General features: G+C 41.8%; 1 protein-coding gene across 1 annotated transcript in view; it reads left to right on the top strand.

The window, feature by feature from the left end:
- The window catches only part of NOX3 (NADPH oxidase 3), a 61,114-nt gene that overhangs the window by 22,009 nt on the left and 17,430 nt on the right, over positions 1 to 21,675 (top strand). Inside the window, exons 8-10 of the mRNA XM_032161111.2 lie at positions 3,069 to 3,161; positions 4,958 to 5,211; positions 11,140 to 11,302. Coding sequence (XP_032017002.1) covers positions 3,069 to 3,161; positions 4,958 to 5,211; positions 11,140 to 11,302 — 510 coding nt within the window. The remainder of the gene's footprint in view (positions 1 to 3,068; positions 3,162 to 4,957; positions 5,212 to 11,139; positions 11,303 to 21,675) is intronic.

Here is a 21,675-nt window from a genome sequence, read left to right as displayed (position 1 = left end):
AGGAAACAAGTTTCATTATTGCTGCTTTTGAATCAACATCGTTTTATTTCTATCATAAAATATTCACTGTAGCGTGACTTTTTGAGTATTTTTTGGAGAAGAAGAAAATAAAGCCAAGAAGCCACGGAGTATTTTAGCATTAAGGAAACTTAGATACTAAATAGTTCTTCCCCGTTATTTAATAGCTGAGGAAATTGAGGTCCAAGCAGTTTTAGTGTCTTACCTATGGTCACAAAATGCATTCCCAGTAAAGCCACATCAAAGAACAAGAGCCCCTAACTCTGTGGCCATGAAATTTCTCCTCCACACCCCACAGCATTCACTCTAAATCTCTGGCTTCCATAACCCTCATTTTGTCAGCACTCTGCTGCTAGTTACAAGTACATAGCCCCAACGTTCTACTTATCTCTGTGAATAAAGCCAAAGTGTTTAAGAGCTTGGAGGGAACCAAATAATAATTTTCTCCAGCTAGTTCCCATTTTACAAAACAGGAAATTATGAACATAATAAATCTCAAGATGTGCCTAGTGGCACAGAGTGAGGGGTGGTGGCCCCAAGGCCAGAATCCAGGTCTTCAGACACCCAGCCCAGCATCTACCTTGACACACGGCCCTCTTGCTATGAATCAAAGCCTCCTTGTCTTGATTCACTCTTGTCTGTCCCGGGTATCACTGCAAGGACAGTTCCCTAATATTCATCCCTGGCCATCTCTCCCTCAGGCCCTGACTTCCAGGGGCTCCAGGCACAACACAGGTAACTACACTGGCTACCTCCTCCTGGAGCAAAGGATAGACTAAGATTGAGATGGAGTCGGGGATTAATGGCTTATATTCTCCTCCCTGAACCATGGAAAGAAAAATAATCCATCGCATTTTATCAACGTGGAAAATATCAGAGACCATGTCTGATTTGACATCACCAAAATGAAGTGTGTGATGCCCCAAACTCTCTAAAATGGGTGGGGAAGATTATTTGTAAAAATATATGAAGGCTGAGTGTCTTTGCAAATATCTCTTTTAGCCCATTTAGAAAGGACTGTATTCTTGCTCTCATTTCTGTAAACATCCAAAGCAATTCTCAAAAAGCTTTCTGGTTCATTCAAGCATAAGAGACCTAAGGATTCCTTTGCTCCGTCCAACCCCATCCTTCCCAGGGACGCTTCCTAGATTTCCCTTACTCTGTTCATCTTCACCACCTCATCCACAGCATAGGGGGACAAAAGGTTTATTCTCTTTGCTGTTCTGAACACATTGCTGGGCCCCACTGAGGCAGAAAAAAATAAGTGGGTCAAATTGCCTTGTGTTGCCCCCATAGATCTAGATTTTATGAGGCCAAGAGCCCCCCAGGAGAAAAAGCAGAGGGTTGATGTAGGTGAGAAGAGGGACCACGCAAAGAGACCCAGAAATCAACAAAAAGCAATAGACAAAACGAGAAAGGTGACTCAAAGGAAGTAAAAATAATGCTAAAAGGCTTGAGACCCATCAACAGAAGAGACAGAGCCAGATGACTGGTGAGGGAGCACTGAGTAATGGGTCAATCGGTGAGGGGTGGTGAACGTCTGAGTTCTGAAGACCGAGACATCCTTCCTGCCCCCCCAGATACTATTCAAGGAGTAAGGTGGTGGATTTAGAAAACCTAGGAGGAAGTGTAGGGACATATGAAAAGGCTTGAGTTCTAGCCCTGGCTCTCTCTGGTCCACCTCGGACTCTCCAGGCAAGTCAGACCCATTTCCAGAATGTCAGGATTTTCCTTCTTTTAATTCTAAAAGAATTAGAGGATATTGAATGTTCCCAATACAAAGAAATAATCAGTGTTTGAGATGATGGATAGAGTAATTTACCCTGACCTTATCATGATACACCGTATGTATCAAAACATCATAATGTACCTCGTGAATATATACAATTATTATTTGTCTATTGAAAACAATAAAAATTTTAAAAAGAAAAAAAAGAATTAGAGTAGATTTCCAAGAGCATGCAATATCCTAAAATTCAATGAGTTCATGAGTTTCTAATGTTTTGGAAAACAAGCCTCAGTATCAATTTAGCGCTGGACAGAAAGGACCACGACAATATGGCAATGCACATGGGAGGTAGCCTGGGGTCCTGGTAAGAGCTCAGGCTGGGTAGTCAGGCATATCTGAGTTCACATCTCTACCAGACACCTTCGTCCCTTTATGACCTTGGACAATTTGGTTGATCTGACTGAGTCTTAACTCCTTCCTCTGTAAATTCAAGATAATACATGTGCCTCATGGGATTGTTCAGTACAAATAGAACTCTTCAAAAATTGTAACTTCCCATTTCTTCCCTTTCACTGAGGAAGACACCTTATGTTGTACAGAGTGCCTGATACAATAGCCTACTGGTAAACTGATCATCAGTAATGCACATTATACTCATCAAAAGTTAACGTAGCATCTGATTTATTTAAAATAGACATTTTCACCATCACAATTCTCTAGACAATTATTCAGCCTTTTGCTGTGATTAGATAAACTTAAATTTAAGGTGCCAGGAAACTGACTTTATATTTTACTCCAAATAACTGCGTGTGTGTGTGTGTGTGTGTGTGTGTGTGTGTGTATTTCTGTGTTTATTCAGGCAGACCCTGTAGTTGTGATGCATTCTTGGCCCAAAAAATTACTATTTGAGATTTTAAAATGTAATTTTAAATGTCCTGTGTTGGGTGAGTAATGTAGCTTTGACTTTGGCTTGAGTTTGGGAGCATTTACGACCCTATCATATGTAACATAAACATCAATCTGCTTTTTTATTTCTTTGCAAATTCAATTATTTCTAATTACATAAAGGCATCATTGATCAAGTAAGCATAAAAACCAATATAGAAGAGTTTAATCTCTTAAATAAGCTTGTAAACTTCAAGAAATAATTGAATGTTATAGTATATAATACAAGGAGACATCTTTGTTGTTGATAACTGGCTCAAAGTTAAAGGAAAAATATCTAAACCCCATCATGTTGTATATTAATTTGGTTCAAACTGAAAATATTTGGATTCTATTTTCATTTCCTTTTTCTCTCTCTCTCTGCTACTCTCTTCAGGCTTGGAAATGGATTTTAGGCCCTGTGGTCTTGTATGCATGTGAAAGAATAATTAGGTTCTGGCGATTTCAACAAGAAGTTGTCATTACCAAGGTATGCGTGTAGCTTTATGTCTGAATAAAAAGCCTGAGTGTAGATGAAATTTTTTTATTAGCTTGAGTTTTTAATTTGCCATTTTTATTGCAGAACTGTCCGTAATTTAGAGGCTCATCTTCTGTTCTAATAGTTGCTTGTATCCTGAGCATCTTTTAGTGTGACTAATTTTGCTGAAGACAGGGATCAGGGCTCCAGACGGTACACAAAATTCTGATAAAGGTTTATTGTACAGCACTGGAATGATCCGCTTTGTCTTTATTTTGCTTTCTCTCTAGGGGGACATGCAAGGGGAGTGAGTGTGCTTTACATGGGTCATAGTGACTTGAAGGATAATCACTTCTTCACCACGTAAAGGCACAAATTTTGCAAACAAATAACATTTTCAAATCTATACACTCTCACTGGGGACTACCAAGCAGAGGAAAGAGAAACAGTCACCATAAGTTTCAGAGCAAGAGGGACCACTGTGGGGAAGAAAAACGGAGACGAAGGATGAAGACGGAGTTCTACCCTCATGAGCGGCATGCTCCTGATAGCATTTTTCAGTCTTGCTCCCCATCCTCACATCTCCACATCCTCACAATGTTTACCTCTTGCTGGAGGAAGATGGGAAGGGGTAGACCCAGACCAAAAAAATGCATGCCTAGGAGAGTGAAAAGGTGCCAAATACTCTCCCCCAGCTTTTGAAATGTCCAAGAAGAAACTCTCTGTTAGCCAAGCCTATCCCACTTTGCTAATACAATTTTAACAGAATCCTGTATCTCTGTAGCCGCCTTCATGAAAGCAGATGTATAGAAATTGCTTCCTATTTCTGCTTTAAGCTGTTTCTATGTTGCTGTTTTTAAGTTAAGCACCAAAGGATGTCAGGCTGTATCAAAAGCTAGACTGTAAAACTTCTGGAAACCTACTCGAGCTGTTACTAGGGAGACGGTTTAACAGCAGTGTCAGAACAGATACCAGGAGGGAGAGGGAAAACTTAGAACCAATGATTAAAATGCTGTGAAATTCTCTTTTGAACGGAAAAATACTGCCACAGTATCTAGATGCTAGATTTTGTTCCCTTATACCTCTTGTCACAAAAGAAGATAGGAGGGCCTGGAGAGATTTTTCAGGAAACAAGATGGAAATCTAAGAAGGGAAATTAGCTCTTTCCCTCTGATAAGCAGCAAGTCATAAAGCTTTTATAAACACTGCTAGAAACCTTGCCCAATGCTTCCCGACATCTAAAACTCAGAGCAGAGTCAGGACACAAGATGAGACTCAACTAAAAAGAAAACAAAACAAGAAAAGAGTTTGAAGTGAGTCTGAAGATTGTTTTTCACTTAGCCTGAAGAAATAAGAGGGTTAATTCACAAGACATTGAGAAAAGATGCAGTTCATTGAAAAAGGTAACAAAATGTTCCTAGATGTTAAAAACACAGAGATAATGTGGTGACTGATTTTAATAACCCTAAGCATAATAATATGCAAGCTTCTACTCTCTTGGGTCTGGTTGACTGTGCTGTGGAAAGCCTGGCCATTTGACACATGGACTCACATGCTGGGCACCAATTGCACCCGGGTGCAGCTATTTCAAACGCTTCCCTCTGAAGGAGAGGAGCATCATTCTTGCTGGAGTTGCAAACACAGATGTGACAGTGGTGGCACATATCTTTGGGAGCTAATAGCAGATAGGATATGTAAATCACACCTGAAACAAGCTGATCTAAAATTTTGAACATCTTTGATGGAATGAAAAGTGTTTCTTTATTATTTTGATGACAAAGGCAAACAACTCTCTTGCTCTCACATAGGTGGTAAGCCACCCCTCTGGAGTCCTGGAACTTCACATGAAAAAGCGTGGCTTTAAAATGGCGCCAGGGCAGTACATCTTGGTGCAGTGCCCAGCCATATCTTCGCTGGAGTGGCACCCCTTCACCCTTACCTCTGCCCCCCAGGAAGACTTCTTCAGTGTGCACATCCGGGCATCAGGAGACTGGACGGCAGCGCTACTGGAAGCCTTTGGGGCAGAGGGACAGGCCCTCCAGGAGCCCTGGAGCCTGCCAAGGTTCGTGCCCATTTCTGTCATGTATAAATCACAGCATTATAAAAAGTAAGGTATCTTAATGCATCAACATGCTACCTGATTCAGCAATATCTTTATTAGATGGTGAGTTTGAGACTGTGTTTAAATTTGAGAATGTGTGTAAAAACTGTAATTTTGTAGACTTCTAGGAGACACACAGCTATTCCTGTAAAAAAAAAAAAAGAAAAAAAAGACTAATGTTCAACCAAGAGAGGGTGACCCAGGAAGGTGTTTCTCGCCCAGGTCCTAAAGCATCACCTGGTTACTTCTATGTAGCCTGCAACTCTGGGCATTTTTTTCTATCACAGTCTGAATTTTTTTTTTTATTATATTTGTAAAGTAGGGTCTTCATAACAAGGATGCTATGTTTCTGTGTCCTCTTCTTATAAAGACCCTAGTCATATTGGATATAAGGGCCCATACCACTCCAGCATGATCTCATCTTAGCTTTATTCATTATGTCTGCAACCCTATTTCTAAATAAGGTCATGTTCTAAGTACTGAAGTTAGGACTTTAACATATCAATGGGGTACACAACTCAACCCACAGCGTCACTCTATTCAGAAAAGTCTGGGCTCACGCCTGTTATCTCAGCACTTTGGGAGGCCAAGGCGGGCAGATCGCTTGAGGTCAGGAGTTTGAGACCAGCCTGGCCAACATGGCGAAACCCCATCTCTACTAAAAATACAAAAATTAGCCGGGTGTGGTGGCATGTGCCTGTAATCCCAGCTATTTGGGTGGCTGAAGCAGGAGAATTGCTTGAACCTGGGAGGCAGAGGTTGCAGTGAGCCGAGATCACGCCACTGCACTCCAGCCTGGGCAACAGAGTGAGACCTTGTTTAAAAAAAAAAAAAAGAAGAAGAAAGAGGAGGAGGAGGAGGAAAGAAAAAGAAAAAGCCTGGGCACATGACAGAAGTCCCAATGTAAATGACCACTCCTTGGCTCTGTTCAGTAAACAATGGCTTCAGGTCAATTCCCACTCTTCATGCAGGGTTACCCAAAAGCATACAAAGCACACATTTGGGGCTCTGGAAGAACAGGGACGCCAAAAAAAAATGAGAAAAACATTTTTGGAAGAATTTCATATTTGAAAAGAAGCATCAAGAGATTCCTACTTCTGCCATCCTTGGAGGGTATCAGGAACTACCAAGGAGCAGCCACTGCCGTGAGCACTTTGGTAGGGAGCTCGGTAGAGACACTTCAAATGGAAGTTCCTGAGGGCAGGACATTGTCTTTCCTCCTCGGAATCTCCAGTGCCTACAACAGTGTCTGACATGCAGTGCATACAGAGGAAAGAATTCACAAAAGAATTAATGAAGCCCTGGAGCCAATATGGATTCTTTATCTCATTTAGTTTGACAAATATTTATTGGCGACAAACAAGGCACCACAATAAATTTGAGACACAAAATGTAGCCAGCTTATTGTCCTGCTTTCCCTGTTTTCATAGGCTACTGAGCTGTAACTGCACCCCTGGGCTTGGCTGTATTTGGTGGGTAGGAAGAGTCACAGGCCTCCTTTCAAACACTCATCCCTGAAAAATGGTATGATGCCAAGCCAAGGAGAAACATCATCTGCTCAAGCCAGAGCCCCAAATCAGATGAGAACACCTATTTTCTTTTTTATAATGGAAAGGAAGCAATGTAATAAAATTTTAAGGTTCAGAGTGCAGTGCAAATGCCTAAAATCAGAAATAAAAGTAGATGCACTGCACAGCACCCCCACTCTCACCAACCCCCCCAGCACACACACACACACACACACACACACACACACGCACACACACACACACGGCACAGTGTCTAACTGCTTTTTCGGTCCCTGCTCTCCCTTTGGCATCGCCAAGGCAAAAGCTTTCATCCTTTTTGCTACCTGGCTTCTGCCCTGTGTGTATACACTTATCTGCTCTATCAACCACCCTTCCCCTTCACAAACCAGATAGCATTTCAGCCAGTCCCCCAAGAAGAACTCGGTCCTGGTTACTCAGTAGCTGATATGCTTTCTGCCTGTGGAGTGCATCTCCAGCTGCAAGTTCCAGCAGGATCCCCAGGGCCTCCCTGGGCTCATCTGTTACAACTCCTGCTCCCTCATGGGCTCAGCTCTTCCAGCTTTCTTGTTGTTCACACACACTGAAAATGTAGTCCTCAGTGCCTTTGCCATTGCTGTTCCCTCCCCCTGGAATGCTGTTCCCCACATCTCTGCTGGGCAGCTCCTTCTCTTCCTTCAGGTCTCTGTTCAAATGTCTCCTTCTAGTGAGGCCTTTCCTTCCCACTGCACATGAAACAACCCCCAGCAGTCACTCAATCGCCATGATGCCACATGCTGACTTTACTTTTCTTTATAGTACATACCACCACCTGACGTGCTAAATGTTTTCTTGATTGTTTGTTTACTGTCTATCTCTCCACACTAGAATGGAAGCTCTATGAGAAAAGGGGCTTTGTTTGGTTCACTTTACCATCCCCAGGGCCTAGAACAGGCCCTGACTCTCAGTCACTCAGTAAGTCATTATGGGCTCGATAAAAATGAGTTGTCATAAACAGGGCTGCTTCCCTCCATTCACTAATTTGTTTCACCCTCTGCCTCTGTGTGTGTGTAGGCATATGTATTAGTGGCAAAGCCTTCCAAAAAACTAGAATTTGTTTAAATCTTCGACATACAAAGAATCAGGATGTTATTGGACTTCCTTGGATGATTTTACAGTTCCCCACTGTCTTAATTTTGAATTACATTTACCATATTGGGGAGAGCACTATATCTTTTCACTGCTTTGGATCCCAGACAAATTTAATCCAGCCCCTGGAATTCGTGAGTGAGAAGCCCAGGAGGAGAAGCAAGCCCAAAAAAAAGAACAGGGAAACCTCTTCCTCTAAGCCCAAGAAATGGGGAGAGAATGTGAGCTCTTTCGAAAGACTGGACTTTCTGAAGGAACACAGAGGAATTTCTCAGAGTTGATGGAGTTTTCAGCAAGTTATCCTTTGCCCAGAGCTGGTGGCCGCAATGTGAGAGGAGCTGGGTTCAAAGACCAACTTTGTGTATGATCTTGGAGAATGTGTGCAACACTGCCTCAGTTTCCTCCTCTGTACAATGAAGATGACAGTAATAGTACTCATGGCTTTGTTTAGGATCAAACATAACAGTCCATAAAAACACTTAACATAATACTTAGCACATGGTAAGTGCTCAAAGAGTTAGCTACTATTATTATTAGCAAGATAAGAATGGTCACCTACCACAGAGATTGCAATGGAGGTGTTTGTTAGAGGAGGAAATGCAGTCAGTTCAGAAAGATGAGACTGGAACTTAACGGGGTAGGGTGGGGTGCTGCTGAACTACCCAATAAGATCTCACAGGACATGGATGCAGGCAAGACAAATCATTTTCTAAGCCTCATTATTAGAAATGCTGTGTCTAAATCAAGGCAGGGATAGCTGCATAAACGTGACAAACAAGAATTTGTGCAAAGGAAGCTGATTCAGATTTTAAAAATCTAGAGAAATGGAGAAATTTGGGCCCAAAAAAGAACAACTGGGATGTCGTGATAGCTATGTTCAACTATTTAAAGGCCTGAGATGTAAAAAAGGAAAAAGATCTGGAATGTGCTTCTCAGAAAGGCAAAAGATGAGAGTTGTCAGAAGACAGATTTCAGTAAGTCATGAGAACAAATTGTCTAATACTTAGAATTGCCCCTAAGTGGAACAAGGTGCCCCGCAGTTTAACATCAGAATATGATCATCTCTCAGGAATGTGGCAGGAGGATTACTGCATTAGCAGGGAACTTAGACTAAATATTTTCTCCTGTAGCTTTGAGTTTCAATTCTAAAGACGTAGAAATTTGTTTATTGTATATTTCTGTGAATTAATTACAAAATTCTTCTTTGGATTTAATTGATATCTTTTTAAATCAGTGTCAAATAAATTCCCAATATGACTGATTATTTTTAATAAATGAACAATAAGACGTTTGAATCTATGGACAGGTTTTTTTTTCTCTCTTTCTCTCAATTTCCTTTATGTAATTATTTATGGAATAATCTACAGTGGGCTAAGATACTAACCATTTCTGGTTAATGACCTTTTATTTTTATTCTTCCATTTCCATATATCAATATGTAATAAAGCCTTATTAATTAAGATTAACCTGAGGAGAGTTCATTTGAATTATTAGGAAGTCTGGCATATAGAATAATTTAAAATAAACCCAATTGAACTTTCATGAACACGTAGTAAAGCTCAAATGGGCCAACCTCCGGTGTCTTCAACAGACACCCCCTAGGGAATGGTTATGAATAACTCAGAAACCTTTTAATTAGCATATCTTTGTTCGTATGTAAATGTGTGCTTTTGGAATAGTTGAGGTTATTTAATACATTCTGCTGACTGAAATATTTTAAACATTCCCTTTACAATTTATTCAACCAATTGTTATTGAACAACTTCATGTCAGGGAGCGCTGGGATTATAGCAGTGGGCAAAGACAGCCCTGACTCCTACTTTCCTAGACCTCACAGCTCTAGACAGACATCAGTCAGATCACACACACACACACCAATAAATTGTAAAATTACAGCTGTGATGAGGACTATAGAGGAGGGAAACATGGAACTATAAATTATATAAGAGGGGATTTAACCTGATCTGAGGGTTTCAAGAAGGCTTCCACAGGAAAAGAATGATTGGGATAAGACCTACTAGAGGAATAACTACTAATCAACTAAGGAGAGAGGGAAGAAACTGGAGAAGATGCCAGGCACAGTGGCTTATGCCTATAATCCCAGCACTTTGGGAGGCCGAGGCGGGCAGCTTACGAGGTCAAGAGATTGAGACCATCCTGGCCAACATGGTCAAACCCCGCTTCTACTAAAAATACAAAAAAATTAGCTGGGCATAGTGGTGCGTGCCTATAGTCCCAGCTACTTGGGAGGCTGAGGCAGGAGAATCACTTGAACCCAGGAGGCAAAGGTTGCAGTAAGTGGAGATTGCATCACCGCACTCCAGCCTGGTGACAGAGCAAGACTCCGTCTCAAAAAAAAAAAAAAGAAAAGAAACTGGAGAAGATTATTCCAAGGGTAAAGGGTACGGCATGCAAAGGCCCAGTGGCAGTAGGGAGTACTGTGTATTTAATATTTTAGAAATATTAACATCTCACCAGTGTGAGAACCAGTGATGAGAGACGGAAAAGAATTCAGAGGCCAGTCTACATAGGACCATGCTAAGGACCCTTTTATTTATTCAGTGAATATATTTTATCCTTACTAAGAAAAATTTGCTAAGCAAAGAAAAATACCAGTGCTACCCAAGGCCTAATTACCACAGATTTTGAGTCAGTATAATCTAAAATAATGGGTTTTAGAAGTTCCACATAACTGACAAATGACTTCACAATTATATTTATTCCAAATGAATAGCTTCCATTAGACTAAAATTACATAAACCTACTAAGATGTGTGACCAAATGTAAACAGGGAAGAATGACATTAGGAAGAGGAAATAGAAGCCCGCTAAGCTACCTTGATGCTTCCAGATTTTTCCCTCTGATGGCAGCTGGGGTGGAAAGGGAAATAGCTCTTCCAGCAGCCTCAATGATACTTGGAGCCAAAACAAGCTTCTAAGAACTTTAAGGAGAGCATGCCACACAGAAGAGGCCTGAGCTATAGCGAGAGATGTCAGGCTTTGGCCTTCCATGAACAGTGCCTGGGCCAGGACAACCTGGCTGTCTGCCAATAAGGCAGAGCTGAAAATCCTCACGCTAACCCCAGGCTCTCCAAATAGGGCATTTTCAGGCACAGAGTCAACCTCTGCACGCACTGGCAAACACGTCCTATAAAAAGCACCAGCTCCGGATGGTTTTCGGTTCACGAGCAAGGTGTTCTGAAGGTCAAATAAGCTGCATTCTTCTGTGATTCCAGGCTGGCAGTGGACGGGCCCTTTGGAACTGCCCTGACGGATGTATTTCACTACCCAGTGAGTGTGTGCGTTGCCGCGGGGATCGGAGTCACTCCCTTCGCTGCTCTTCTGAAATCTATATGGTACAAATGCAGTGAGGCACAGACCCCGCTGAAGCTGAGCAAGGTATGGAAAAATCATTAGTTCACCCTTCCATGGATTGAAAGGTTCAATGTCCTTATATCTATCATCTGCCGATTCTTGGGGAGGATTTTAATTAACTATGAGGGATAAACTCAAGGATCCTTAACTATACTTATGTTCTTAAAAATCTCCACTCAGTATTACATTTATGAGTAGGGTTATGTCTAATCTTGTTAAAGATGACAAGACATAAATGTTATTGCTTCATTGCCATTATAGGACATGTAATTGCTCATCTCAATAAAATATGGACAGGCTGCAAATGGCTATGTGACTGGGTGGCAGTTCGCAATATTAACAGGCAACCTCTCCTTAGTCTCTTTAGCTTCAGACTATGGTTGCAAGTGTGCAATTCGATGTCTTCCTCTTGTGGACTCAGTCCTAACAAGAAACCACAGTTGGGATTTATTGGCTGGCTTGCTGTGGGGTGGCCATCCCGCTCTGAATCTCCCTTTTGTCATTTCTTGTATGTTTTACAACTAGATGCCTCTAGAATTTCTTTCCCTCCTTTGTCGCATCTAGACACTCCGTCCGATACTTTGACTCTCTTAGGACCAGCAGCAGGCACTAGAGCAATGGTAGTCAAGCAGCCCTGATAACCTAAAGCCATATGAATGCAGGGGGAGTGAGGATGGCAGGCAAGCTTGGTGCTGGGCCCAGTCCTGCATATCTTCTCTGCTTAACCCTGTCCACAGTGTCCTCATCTATCAAAGGGAGATGCTTGACTTAACCACCAGGTCTCAATGTGTAAACCATGGGACATCTATCACCTGACATGATCCACTAAAGAGAATCCTGTAGTCAAAGGAACTTAAGCAACGCTCCTGCAACATCGCACTCTAGAAGACATTATCCACTAGCCATTAAATAAGTTCTGCAGGGGTGGGGTGCAGTGGCTCATGCCTGTAATCCCAGCACTTTGGGAGACTTAAGTGGGAGGATCACTTGAGGCCAGGAGTTAGACACTAGACCAGCCTGGGCCACATAGTGAGACATCATCTCTACAAAAAAATTAGATGTTAGGGAGTTCAAGACAGTGAGCCATGATCGCACCACTGCACGCCAGCCTGGGCAACAGAGCAAGACTCTGTCTCTAAAAAAAAAGTTCCACAGAAAAGAGCCTCATTCAGTTTTGTTTCATCTATCTTTCCCAAGCTTATTTAGCCACAGAACCTTTCCTCACCTAACACCTATCAAGAAATTGTATTCTGTGAAGCATCCCAGGTGATGCAGGCTAGAAGATCTCTAAACTCGGGTCTCTGCCAACTAAGAAATAGGAGTTAGCTATTTCATGAGTTTCCAAGTGACAGGTTCTTGACATACATTTTCTCATTTGAATTTTTTAATCTCCCAACCACCTTATAAAGTAAGTAACACAAGGCCTGTTTTCCAGGTAAGGAACCTGAAGCTTAGAGAGATTAAATTGATTTTCCTGAAAAGACATGGGTAATCAAAGGCAGAATCAGGATTCAAACTCAGGTTCATCTGGCTCTTTCCATGACAAAACCAACACATGGTAGACGTGACCCCCAGCTCTTCCTGCAACCCTAGAGCAATATTGTGGGAAGACCGTGGGATTCCTGCTCATAGAATCAGCACCTGAATTTTGCTGTCGTCAAAGAACATGCCTGATTCAACCCTGACTGAAATACTGCCGGCAGTTCACCTCTCTGAGCTGAGTTTCCTGATCCACATAACGGAGAAATAAGAATCCATATCCAACAGGGAGTTTAAATGCTAAATAAGACAAATAGTATGGAAATATTACTATAGAAATGTGTATACAGAAATGTAGATGATTATCTAAGTGCTGATTATATCAACGAGAGATATACATAGGTTACCAGTACTACTACTGTTGGCCTAGATTTATCAAGCACTGACTACCTCACAGGAAGGGAACTGGGCCTTTTACATGCACTATCTCATGCCATCTTTTCATCGCACTTATCATTTTCATTCCCATTTTACAGATGAGAAAACTGAAGCCTGATCACAAAGCTAATAGAAATGATCGAGTCATTTTACTAAATGCTCATCATAGCTCATTGAGATAGGTAATATTCTCAATACTGATGAGGACCCTGACACACAGAGGGCTAAATAATACTAGAACTAGAGTTTGAATCTAGATCCTTCTGGCACCAAAGCTCATCTTCTTTCCTCTACACCATAATATATTTAACAAAGCAAGCAAAACAGTGACTGGGATTATTTGGACCTCAGAGTGATGCTTTGTTTTGGTTCGTGATGATTTTTCAGCCACCCTAAGTTCTTCCTTCCTTCTTGCTGCCTACCAAGCAAATCCCACTTAGAGAGGTGGCTCACTGCTTCATGGTTTCCATGACACTAAAAGTCACTTTGTGCTTCACAGGAAGATGGTGGTGGATAGCGTGTCTCACTTTCATTCACTCACTAATCCAACTAATATTTCAAGTCCTGCTCAGAGACATGCAAAGTCTCACTCTCATCATATCCGACTCACAATCACCTCCCCCTTCTCTTAACCTCCACCACTCCTTTGCTGCCCTCCTGTTATGTCACATATCTTTCCTGTATTAAGATTCGTGAAACAATCTTATTTTCTCTAACAGACTGTGAGTTCCTTGAACATAGCTTCTCTGAATATCTTCATACATATATATACACATATATAATATGTGATAACTATATATAGTAAAAATATTGAATAAATCAATGAGTGAATAAATGTCTACACGTCCAAAAACAACGAACAATGGCTTCTGTAAACAATTTTCTTTAAAATTTAAGGATATTAAGATATTGTTTATGTAACCAAAAAAATTGTTCAATGATTTTTACTAAATTCCAATTATTTTACTAGGAATATAGAGGAAAAATTTTTTTTTTTTTTTTTTTAAGACGGAGTCCCGCTCTGTCGCCCAGGCTGGAGTGCAGTGGCGCCATCTCGGCTCACTGCAAGCTCCGCCTCCCGGGTTCACGCCATTCTCCCGCCTCAGCCTCTCCGAGTAGCTGGGACTACAGGCGTCCGCCACCACGCCCGGCTAATTTTTTGTATTTTCTTAGTAGAGACGGGGTTTCACCGTGGTCTCGATCTCCTGACCTCGTGATCCACCCGCCTCGGCCTCCCAAAGTGCTGGGATTACAAGCGTGAGCCACCGCGCCCGGCCGAGGAAAAATCTTATAACAACCCCCCAAAATTTTAAATTCATACAGGAGCCCACAAAATCTTACTTCTGCGTCCTTTCTCAGCATTCCATTGTCATTCCTGGGCTCTGCTTGTGGCCTTTCTCAAGGCTTTCAGCACTGCAGTCACCACAAAACCATAAAATAGGGACACTGATCTCTATTCCAAGAAACAGAAACCGTAGAGTAAAAAATATAAAAGCAATGTTTTCATCGCTTATAAAACTGTGAGGGACTATCTGGACATGACTCAGCTGAAAATAAGGGCAGAAATCATGTCATATGGGAGAAAGGAAGCTCAAGTGTGGAATCAAAAAATAACTGAAAGGTCCTAATCTCCTAGCTTTGCACAGGACCATGAAAGTCAGTATCTGTACTTCCAGCCGAGGTGATTTCACCAAAGTCACCCAGCTGGTTCACCACTGAGTCAGGACCTGAGCACGTGTTTCTGATTTCTGCTTCAAAGTTCTTTCACGGAAGAAGTGAGGTTTTCATGCTATTGAAAGTTTAGGCTGAAAATTACACTTCAGATCCAATTCCTTAGCGTCTGCAGGCATGAGAACAGGTTTAGGAAGTTTCTCTCTTTTAAAGCAACTTTGTGTTGGTTTGAGTACAGCTACCATTAGGCTTATGTAACTAATATTTGTCAGGGCTAGCCACGTGCTTTTCAGATATAAAGACTACTCCTTCCACTAAACTGTCAGCATCTATATAATTTTTGAAGTGCCGCAGAGCAAAGCAGTACGTATTTATCTAACGGTGTCTTCACAATTTTAAGTCTGGACTATAGTTTTCAGATTGTCCTCTTTTGTAATAAGGAATGAAAGGACAACTCGCATAGGCGCTGAGAGCTGGAATTTTAAGCTTAAATGGTTAACTGCGATTAGGTGGGATTTTTTTTTCCTCCATGTGTAAAAACACTGGTTGGCATAAGGCATACATTTTTACACACAAAACTCAAGTTGCAAGTCTACAGGAAAAAATGTGCACCAAAGTTTTCTCAATTGTCACCGTTGCAAACTAGAACTTCTTTACCCTTCTCCTCTGCTGCATCATTCTAGAAAACTTCTAAGTAAAATGCAGGAGCATAACCAATAAGATGCCTGCCACTTCCTTAGTGGGAAGCGTCATAAGTAGTACTTTCCATTTGGAAGCTGATGTCTTAAAATCTCTTTGTTTCTAAGTACCTTTTATTTTGAAAGATCTGGGAGGGGGCGGGGAGTGGAAGGAGAGTGGGAAGAATGGGCAGGAGTGGATTTCCCAAGAAGGCAAAATAACAAGTATAGTGATGGCTTGCTGTGATGAAAATGGAAAAAAGTTGTAATACATGAAAGAAATATTTTCAACGCAGAAGTAAGAGCCAAACTTCACTGAGTTGAAGGCAGCTGACAATGCTGTGCCCCTGTGGAATGAGGGAAGGCTGAGGGTGGTTGAGAATTCTCTGTGATGCAATATGGAGGAAGCTGAATGCTGGGGGGGGGAAATGCCCTCTAGCGATATAGTTCTCCACCTCCTGCCTAACGGGTATGATTAATTCTACATCACACTCAATTTGTGAAAAGAGCTCTTGAAAAAAAATTAGGACGGTTTGCTTGTGCAAACTGTCAAAATGATGAATGAAATAGGTGTGTATGAATGGGGAGGGAGGGGGAAGGTTGCTGACATAAATAGATTGGCTTACACATTTTAGTTCTCCCTAATATCACAGCTGTGCAGTCAGAACTGAGAGAACTGCCAACTGCAAGACGCAGTTCGTTTTCTTAACTGCATATGTAATCTTCAGACTACAATACAATAGATTATACAAAAACTGAGGTAATCTCATTTCTTCATAAATTGTCTTCCTTCATCAGCTCCATAATATATAACCATGATAATGGGTATTTATAGTGTGTCCCATGCAAAATGGCCTTTGGGTTCTTAACCTAATATAATAAACAGATAATTCAAATAAAAAGACAGCACGGGCCAGTGGGAACAAGGGAAAGAGGCCAAAAAAGACAAAAAATCCATACTCTACTAAAATATATTAATAAAACAAAGGAGGGCCTGCTCTCTTTTCCAGTGAATGAAAAATACATTTAATTTAATCTGTTTACTTTGAGAAATTACTTACTTTCACTTTCCCTCACACTGGAGCTCTGGCGACTCCTGGAATTGATCATCTCTACTAACCATCAAGATTCCTGCCATCAGTTGGCCTCTTTAGGAGGGGCCATTCATGCCTCTCTTGAAGAAACGTATGCTTCTTGTCTTCAGAAGGCCTCAGCACCCCATCAGCCCTCACCATTGCTCTGTGTGGAAGTGACCAGTATTAATATGTTTAATATCTTGGTCTATTAACCACAGATTGCGTGACTACAGTCTTCTTGTAAAAGAGTCCAATGAAATACACAAACATTTTAAAATCTCCCTTCACCTCCCTCCCCAAACTAAACACCTCCCCGACTTTGATCCCTAAGAAACTCACCATTAAACGGTTGAATATGTCTCATTGCATTCCTTTTCCATGCATTTATATGCATATACCTATACACATTCATGCATAAATAGGGGTGTGTGTGTGTGTGTAGAAGGAAGAGGAAGTGCAATTTGTTCTGTTTTTTCATTAAAGCGTCACTTGGGGCACCTTCAGTGTCAATACCTGATGATCTATTTCATTTTGTTTGATGTCTTTAGAGTATTCCATAGTATGGATAAGCCACAATTTATGGAATCATTCTGCTATTAAATAATGTTTCAGGCCAGGTGTGGTGGCTCACACCTGTAATCTCAGCATTTTGGGAGGCCGAGGTGGGCAGATCACCTGAGGCCAGGAGTTGGAGACCAGCCTGACCAACATGGCAAAACCCTATCTCTATTAAACATACAAAAATTAGTCAAGCGTGGTGTCAGGTGCCTGTAATCCCAGCTACTCGGGAGGCTGAGGCATAAGAATTGCTTGAACCTGGGAGGCGGAAGTTGCAGTGAACTGAGATTGCACCACTCCACTCCAGCCTGGGGGATAGCGCAAGACTCTGTCTCAAAAAAAAGAAAAAAAAAGAATGTTTCAGTTGTCCAACAAGGATTATTAACTGTAATTAGACCAAACGGAGGCCCAAAATAGATCAGTCCTCAGCCACAGAGCAAAGTAGCAATATAGTCATGAAATAGTTAACATTGAGGATAATGACATTCAGAAAATGTCTTAAGGATGAAAAATTATTGACAAAGCCTGGTCTTGGCCTTATAATGGTTCACCAGAAAAACAATTTTATAACTGTATCACTTTAAACTAGAAGTTTTACACATTAGATAGGCTTATCGTGAAGAAGAAATATTTCTTCTTTTATTTCTTCTTATTTGCTATTGTATTAATCCAGGATTCCCTTAACAAAAACAAAATAAAAACCAGGACAATAAGAGTGATCATTTATTGAGGAGGTAATATATTTTCTAAACACCAATCTTTATCATTTCACAGACAGAAATTCTCCTTTTGGAAAATGATCCTGATTCCCCTCTATGCAGAGTTTCTGTCATCCTGCTGGCTTCAAGCTTCTGTCTGTTCTGTTCTTTCTTTTGCACAGTGTGGGGTACAGAGGCCTGCTGCCCAGCAGGAGGCAGGTGGCACTGCAAGCCATGCCCTTCTCCTTGAGGAGGCGATGGTCAAGGTGGGCCCCTGGCTCCCTGTAAAATGCCTCTAAGTGAGTTTAGCACACACCGAGTCTGGTGAGGGACTTCTCCCTCATGGAGCACATCTTCATGATGAATGCCGAGATTCTGGTTCTGACACTGGTGCTAGAGGTCAAGTTTGGCTTCCCTTCTCAGTGACCAGGAGTGACCAATGGGAATACATGCCAAGCAAGGTGCATGTCCCTCTTTGCTCTATAATATATTGTCTTCATTCTTCATTCTCTAAGCTCCTCCAAATGATAAACAAGGATAGTAACAATAGCAGCTAACATCTTCTGAGCACTTACTGTGTCTGCCAGACATTGCGTTAAATGCTTCAGTAAAACATATCCTTTCATCCTCACAATAACCTCAGGAGCTATTGTTCTGTGTTTACTGCCATTTTACCTATGCAGTAATCTAGGTTCGAGTTAAATAACTTTTGCCCAGTTGCACAAGTTATTTGCAACTTCTACCTGCATGGTGAAGCCAGCAGCAGTCTACGACAGTGGATGAGCCTCACAGGCTCACAACGCTGAGTTGTTGTACCATGCTACACTATATCCTAAACCTGTATTCTTGTGTACACTTTCTTTGTTTAGAGGGGTTCTGGGCCATAAATGAATACATAGGTAAATAATTTTTTTTCTGTTTCATCCTCTGGAAATTTATTTTGGATATAAAGACACACAGATTGTATTTGTGAAAGTGCCCTCTGCCCGTGTTCATAGATATCTATTCAAGATATGGCACAAGCTTTGGAAATGTAATCACCTGAAAGCATCCAAGTTTGACTGGAGAGTCGGAGCTCTCGTAGTAACACAGATTGGTAATGCTTCTCAATTCATGTTCTGAAATTGTTTACCAAAATTTAGCACAGTTCCATTTCCTACTGGCTCCAGACCTCTTTGACCTGGTCCCTATGTACTGCTGAAAAATTCTTAAAAAGAAGCCTTGGCCTGGGAAAACATGAAAATGAGAAGGGACACACAAAGAGCCCAAACTTGTGACTGTCACTCAGACCCAAGCCCTTTGCAAATGGACATGGCTGAGTTTAGGCTGATCGTTAGTGCTTGGGAATGATGTGAAACTAAGGTCTATGACAGGCCACATGCACACAGAACCCCTCAACCCCACAATAGTCCCAGAGTGGTCTCCCAAAACATCTAGGCATCCACTATATCTACAAGAATGTGGCTGGACACAATGGCTCATGCTCGTAATCCCAGCACTTTGGGGGGCCGAGGTGGGTGGATCACTTGAGGTCAAGAGTTCGAGATCAGCGTGGCCAACATGGTGAAATCCCATCTCTACTAAAAAATACAAACTTAGTCGTGCATGGTGGCACATGCCTGTAATCCCAGCTACTTGGGAGGCTGAGGCAGGAGAATCACTTGAACCCGGGAGGTGGAGGTTGCAGTGAGCCAAGATCCCGCCATTGCACTCCAGCCTGGGCAACAGAGAAAGACTCCCTCTCAAAAAAAAAAGAAAAAAGAAAAGAAAAGAAAAAAAAGTGTTGGATGAGTCCTGTAAAAAAAAATAATTTTATTACTATGAAAGTTCAGAACTTTTGTTATTTTACTGAGAATGATTTTCTATTTAATAAAATCTTTTAAAGTAAACTCAGGCATTTTGGGTCTGAGTTTGGACCCAATTCAGTCCAATTCAGCTATGGAATTCTGAAAAGGCATGCTTTCTACAGGTAGCTGATTTCAGGGTTGTTTTATTTTTGGAGACTAAGGTGGGGTGAGCACTGGAAAGCACAGATCACAGAGTTGTGGCCTATTGTTTGGGATACTTGGTCTCTCATTGACCAGGTCCTTTCTTATGGGCGAAATGCAGACATGGAACTCTTATGTCCCTTCCCAGTGAGCATCCCCCACCATTAGAAAGATGAAAGAAAGTCAAAGTAAATACCTTTTTCTTCTGTTCAAAGTCCTTTTCTTTCATTTTCTGCCTGAAACACTTCTACTGAGCCTATCCATTTTTCCTCCATAGCCTCTTACACCAAAGCTGCCCAGTGTCACTTACAAGTCAATTATGGAGGGAAAAACACACAAAGCCATTACGAGGAAGCAAAAAGTGTAAAAGGCTTGACAAACCCTAAGAACACTGACACGCAGCTAGGCCACGAGAAAGTAAGGAAGGATTTCTATTTGAAAGGTTAAAGTTTCATGTACAGAGGAAGCTAAGATGGGGATAGTTTTCAAGAAAGGATGACTGGGACTGGATTTGAAATTGGAGGATTTTTTTATAAAGAAAATGTTCTGGTTTATTATCCAGTTATGAATGTGTTTTAAGCATGTTCCTTAAAGAGTGGAAAAGAGAGAAAATAAATCAATGATATTTGCTCTATGCCCAATGCCATACTCTGAGATGAAACAGGCTACCAAGGCCAGTGGGGAGGGGGTCGTGCATAGGTGAGCACCGCATTAATTCGGCCAGTAGATTTTTCATTTCCACCCAGAGCAAAGCAAGGCAAAATGAGAGCTAAGGTTTTCAAAGAGTAATTTGGATTAGGCACCATACAAAGCAAAAAGAAAGCAGATAGCAGTATTCATCAGCAACCTCGAATATAAAATCCGCCCCTAACTGGCCTCCTTTCCTCCTCCCTCACCCTCAGTACCCTGGGTCTATTCTCAATACAGCAGCCAGAGAGATTCTGCCGTGGGCCATGGAACTCCCTGCCCACCAACTCCCTGTGCTTTCCTGTCTCTCGGAGGGAAAGTCAACGACGGCCCGAAAGCCCCACAATGCCATGGCTCCACCAGCCCTCCCCTCGCCCATCTCCTTGTTCTCCCCAGCCTCTCTGGGCTCCAGCCACACAGGCCTCCAGGCTCTTCCTGGAAAGGTCTCACTCAGGACCTCTGCACTTCCCACCATCTGCAGAGCTCTTCCCCTAAGCGTTTGACTCCCTCAACCTGTCCAGGTCTTTGCTCCAATGTCCCCTTCTCATGAAGAGGGGACATGAATCTCCACGAATTGAGGGTTCGTGTCCATCCATTACTGATTCAACAAATATGTATTGAATGCCTCCTATGTCTCTAGACTGTTCTACACCCTGGAACTATAAAAGTGAACACAAGAGACCAAAAACAAGAGAGGGCTCATTGAGCCCCCGTTTGACCATTCAACTTAATATTGCAACACTTCCTAGCCCACCTGGGGTTTCTGCATGCACTTCTCACCATCTGATATAGCCTATATTCTACTTATCTATCATCTTCCTTCTCCCTCTAAGATGCAAACTCTAAGAGGACAGCAATTTTTTTTTTTTTGTCTTGTTCACTTTTATGGTTCCAGAGCATAGAAGAGTCTGAACAGGTAGGAAGCACTCAATACATATTTGTTGAATCCATGAACGGAGGGATGAACATGAGCCCCTTGCTCATGGGGATTCAGAGGGTGTCACAAAGGGAACCCCCGCTTAGCTCTGCCTGGAGAGGCTGTGCACAGATCATCCCTAGGAAGAAATAAAGTGTCAGGAAAAGAAAGGCAACCCTCTCTCTTCCTGAGAAAAGAAGGTCATTGCG

The sequence above is a fragment of the Hylobates moloch genome, unplaced genomic scaffold (assembly GCF_009828535.3).
Source record: "Hylobates moloch isolate HMO894 unplaced genomic scaffold, HMol_V3 SCAFFOLD_2, whole genome shotgun sequence".
Lineage (NCBI taxonomy): Eukaryota > Metazoa > Chordata > Mammalia > Primates > Hylobatidae > Hylobates > Hylobates moloch.
The sequence above is the reverse complement of the archived record's forward strand: the minus strand, read 5'-3'. Positions and strand labels throughout refer to the sequence as shown.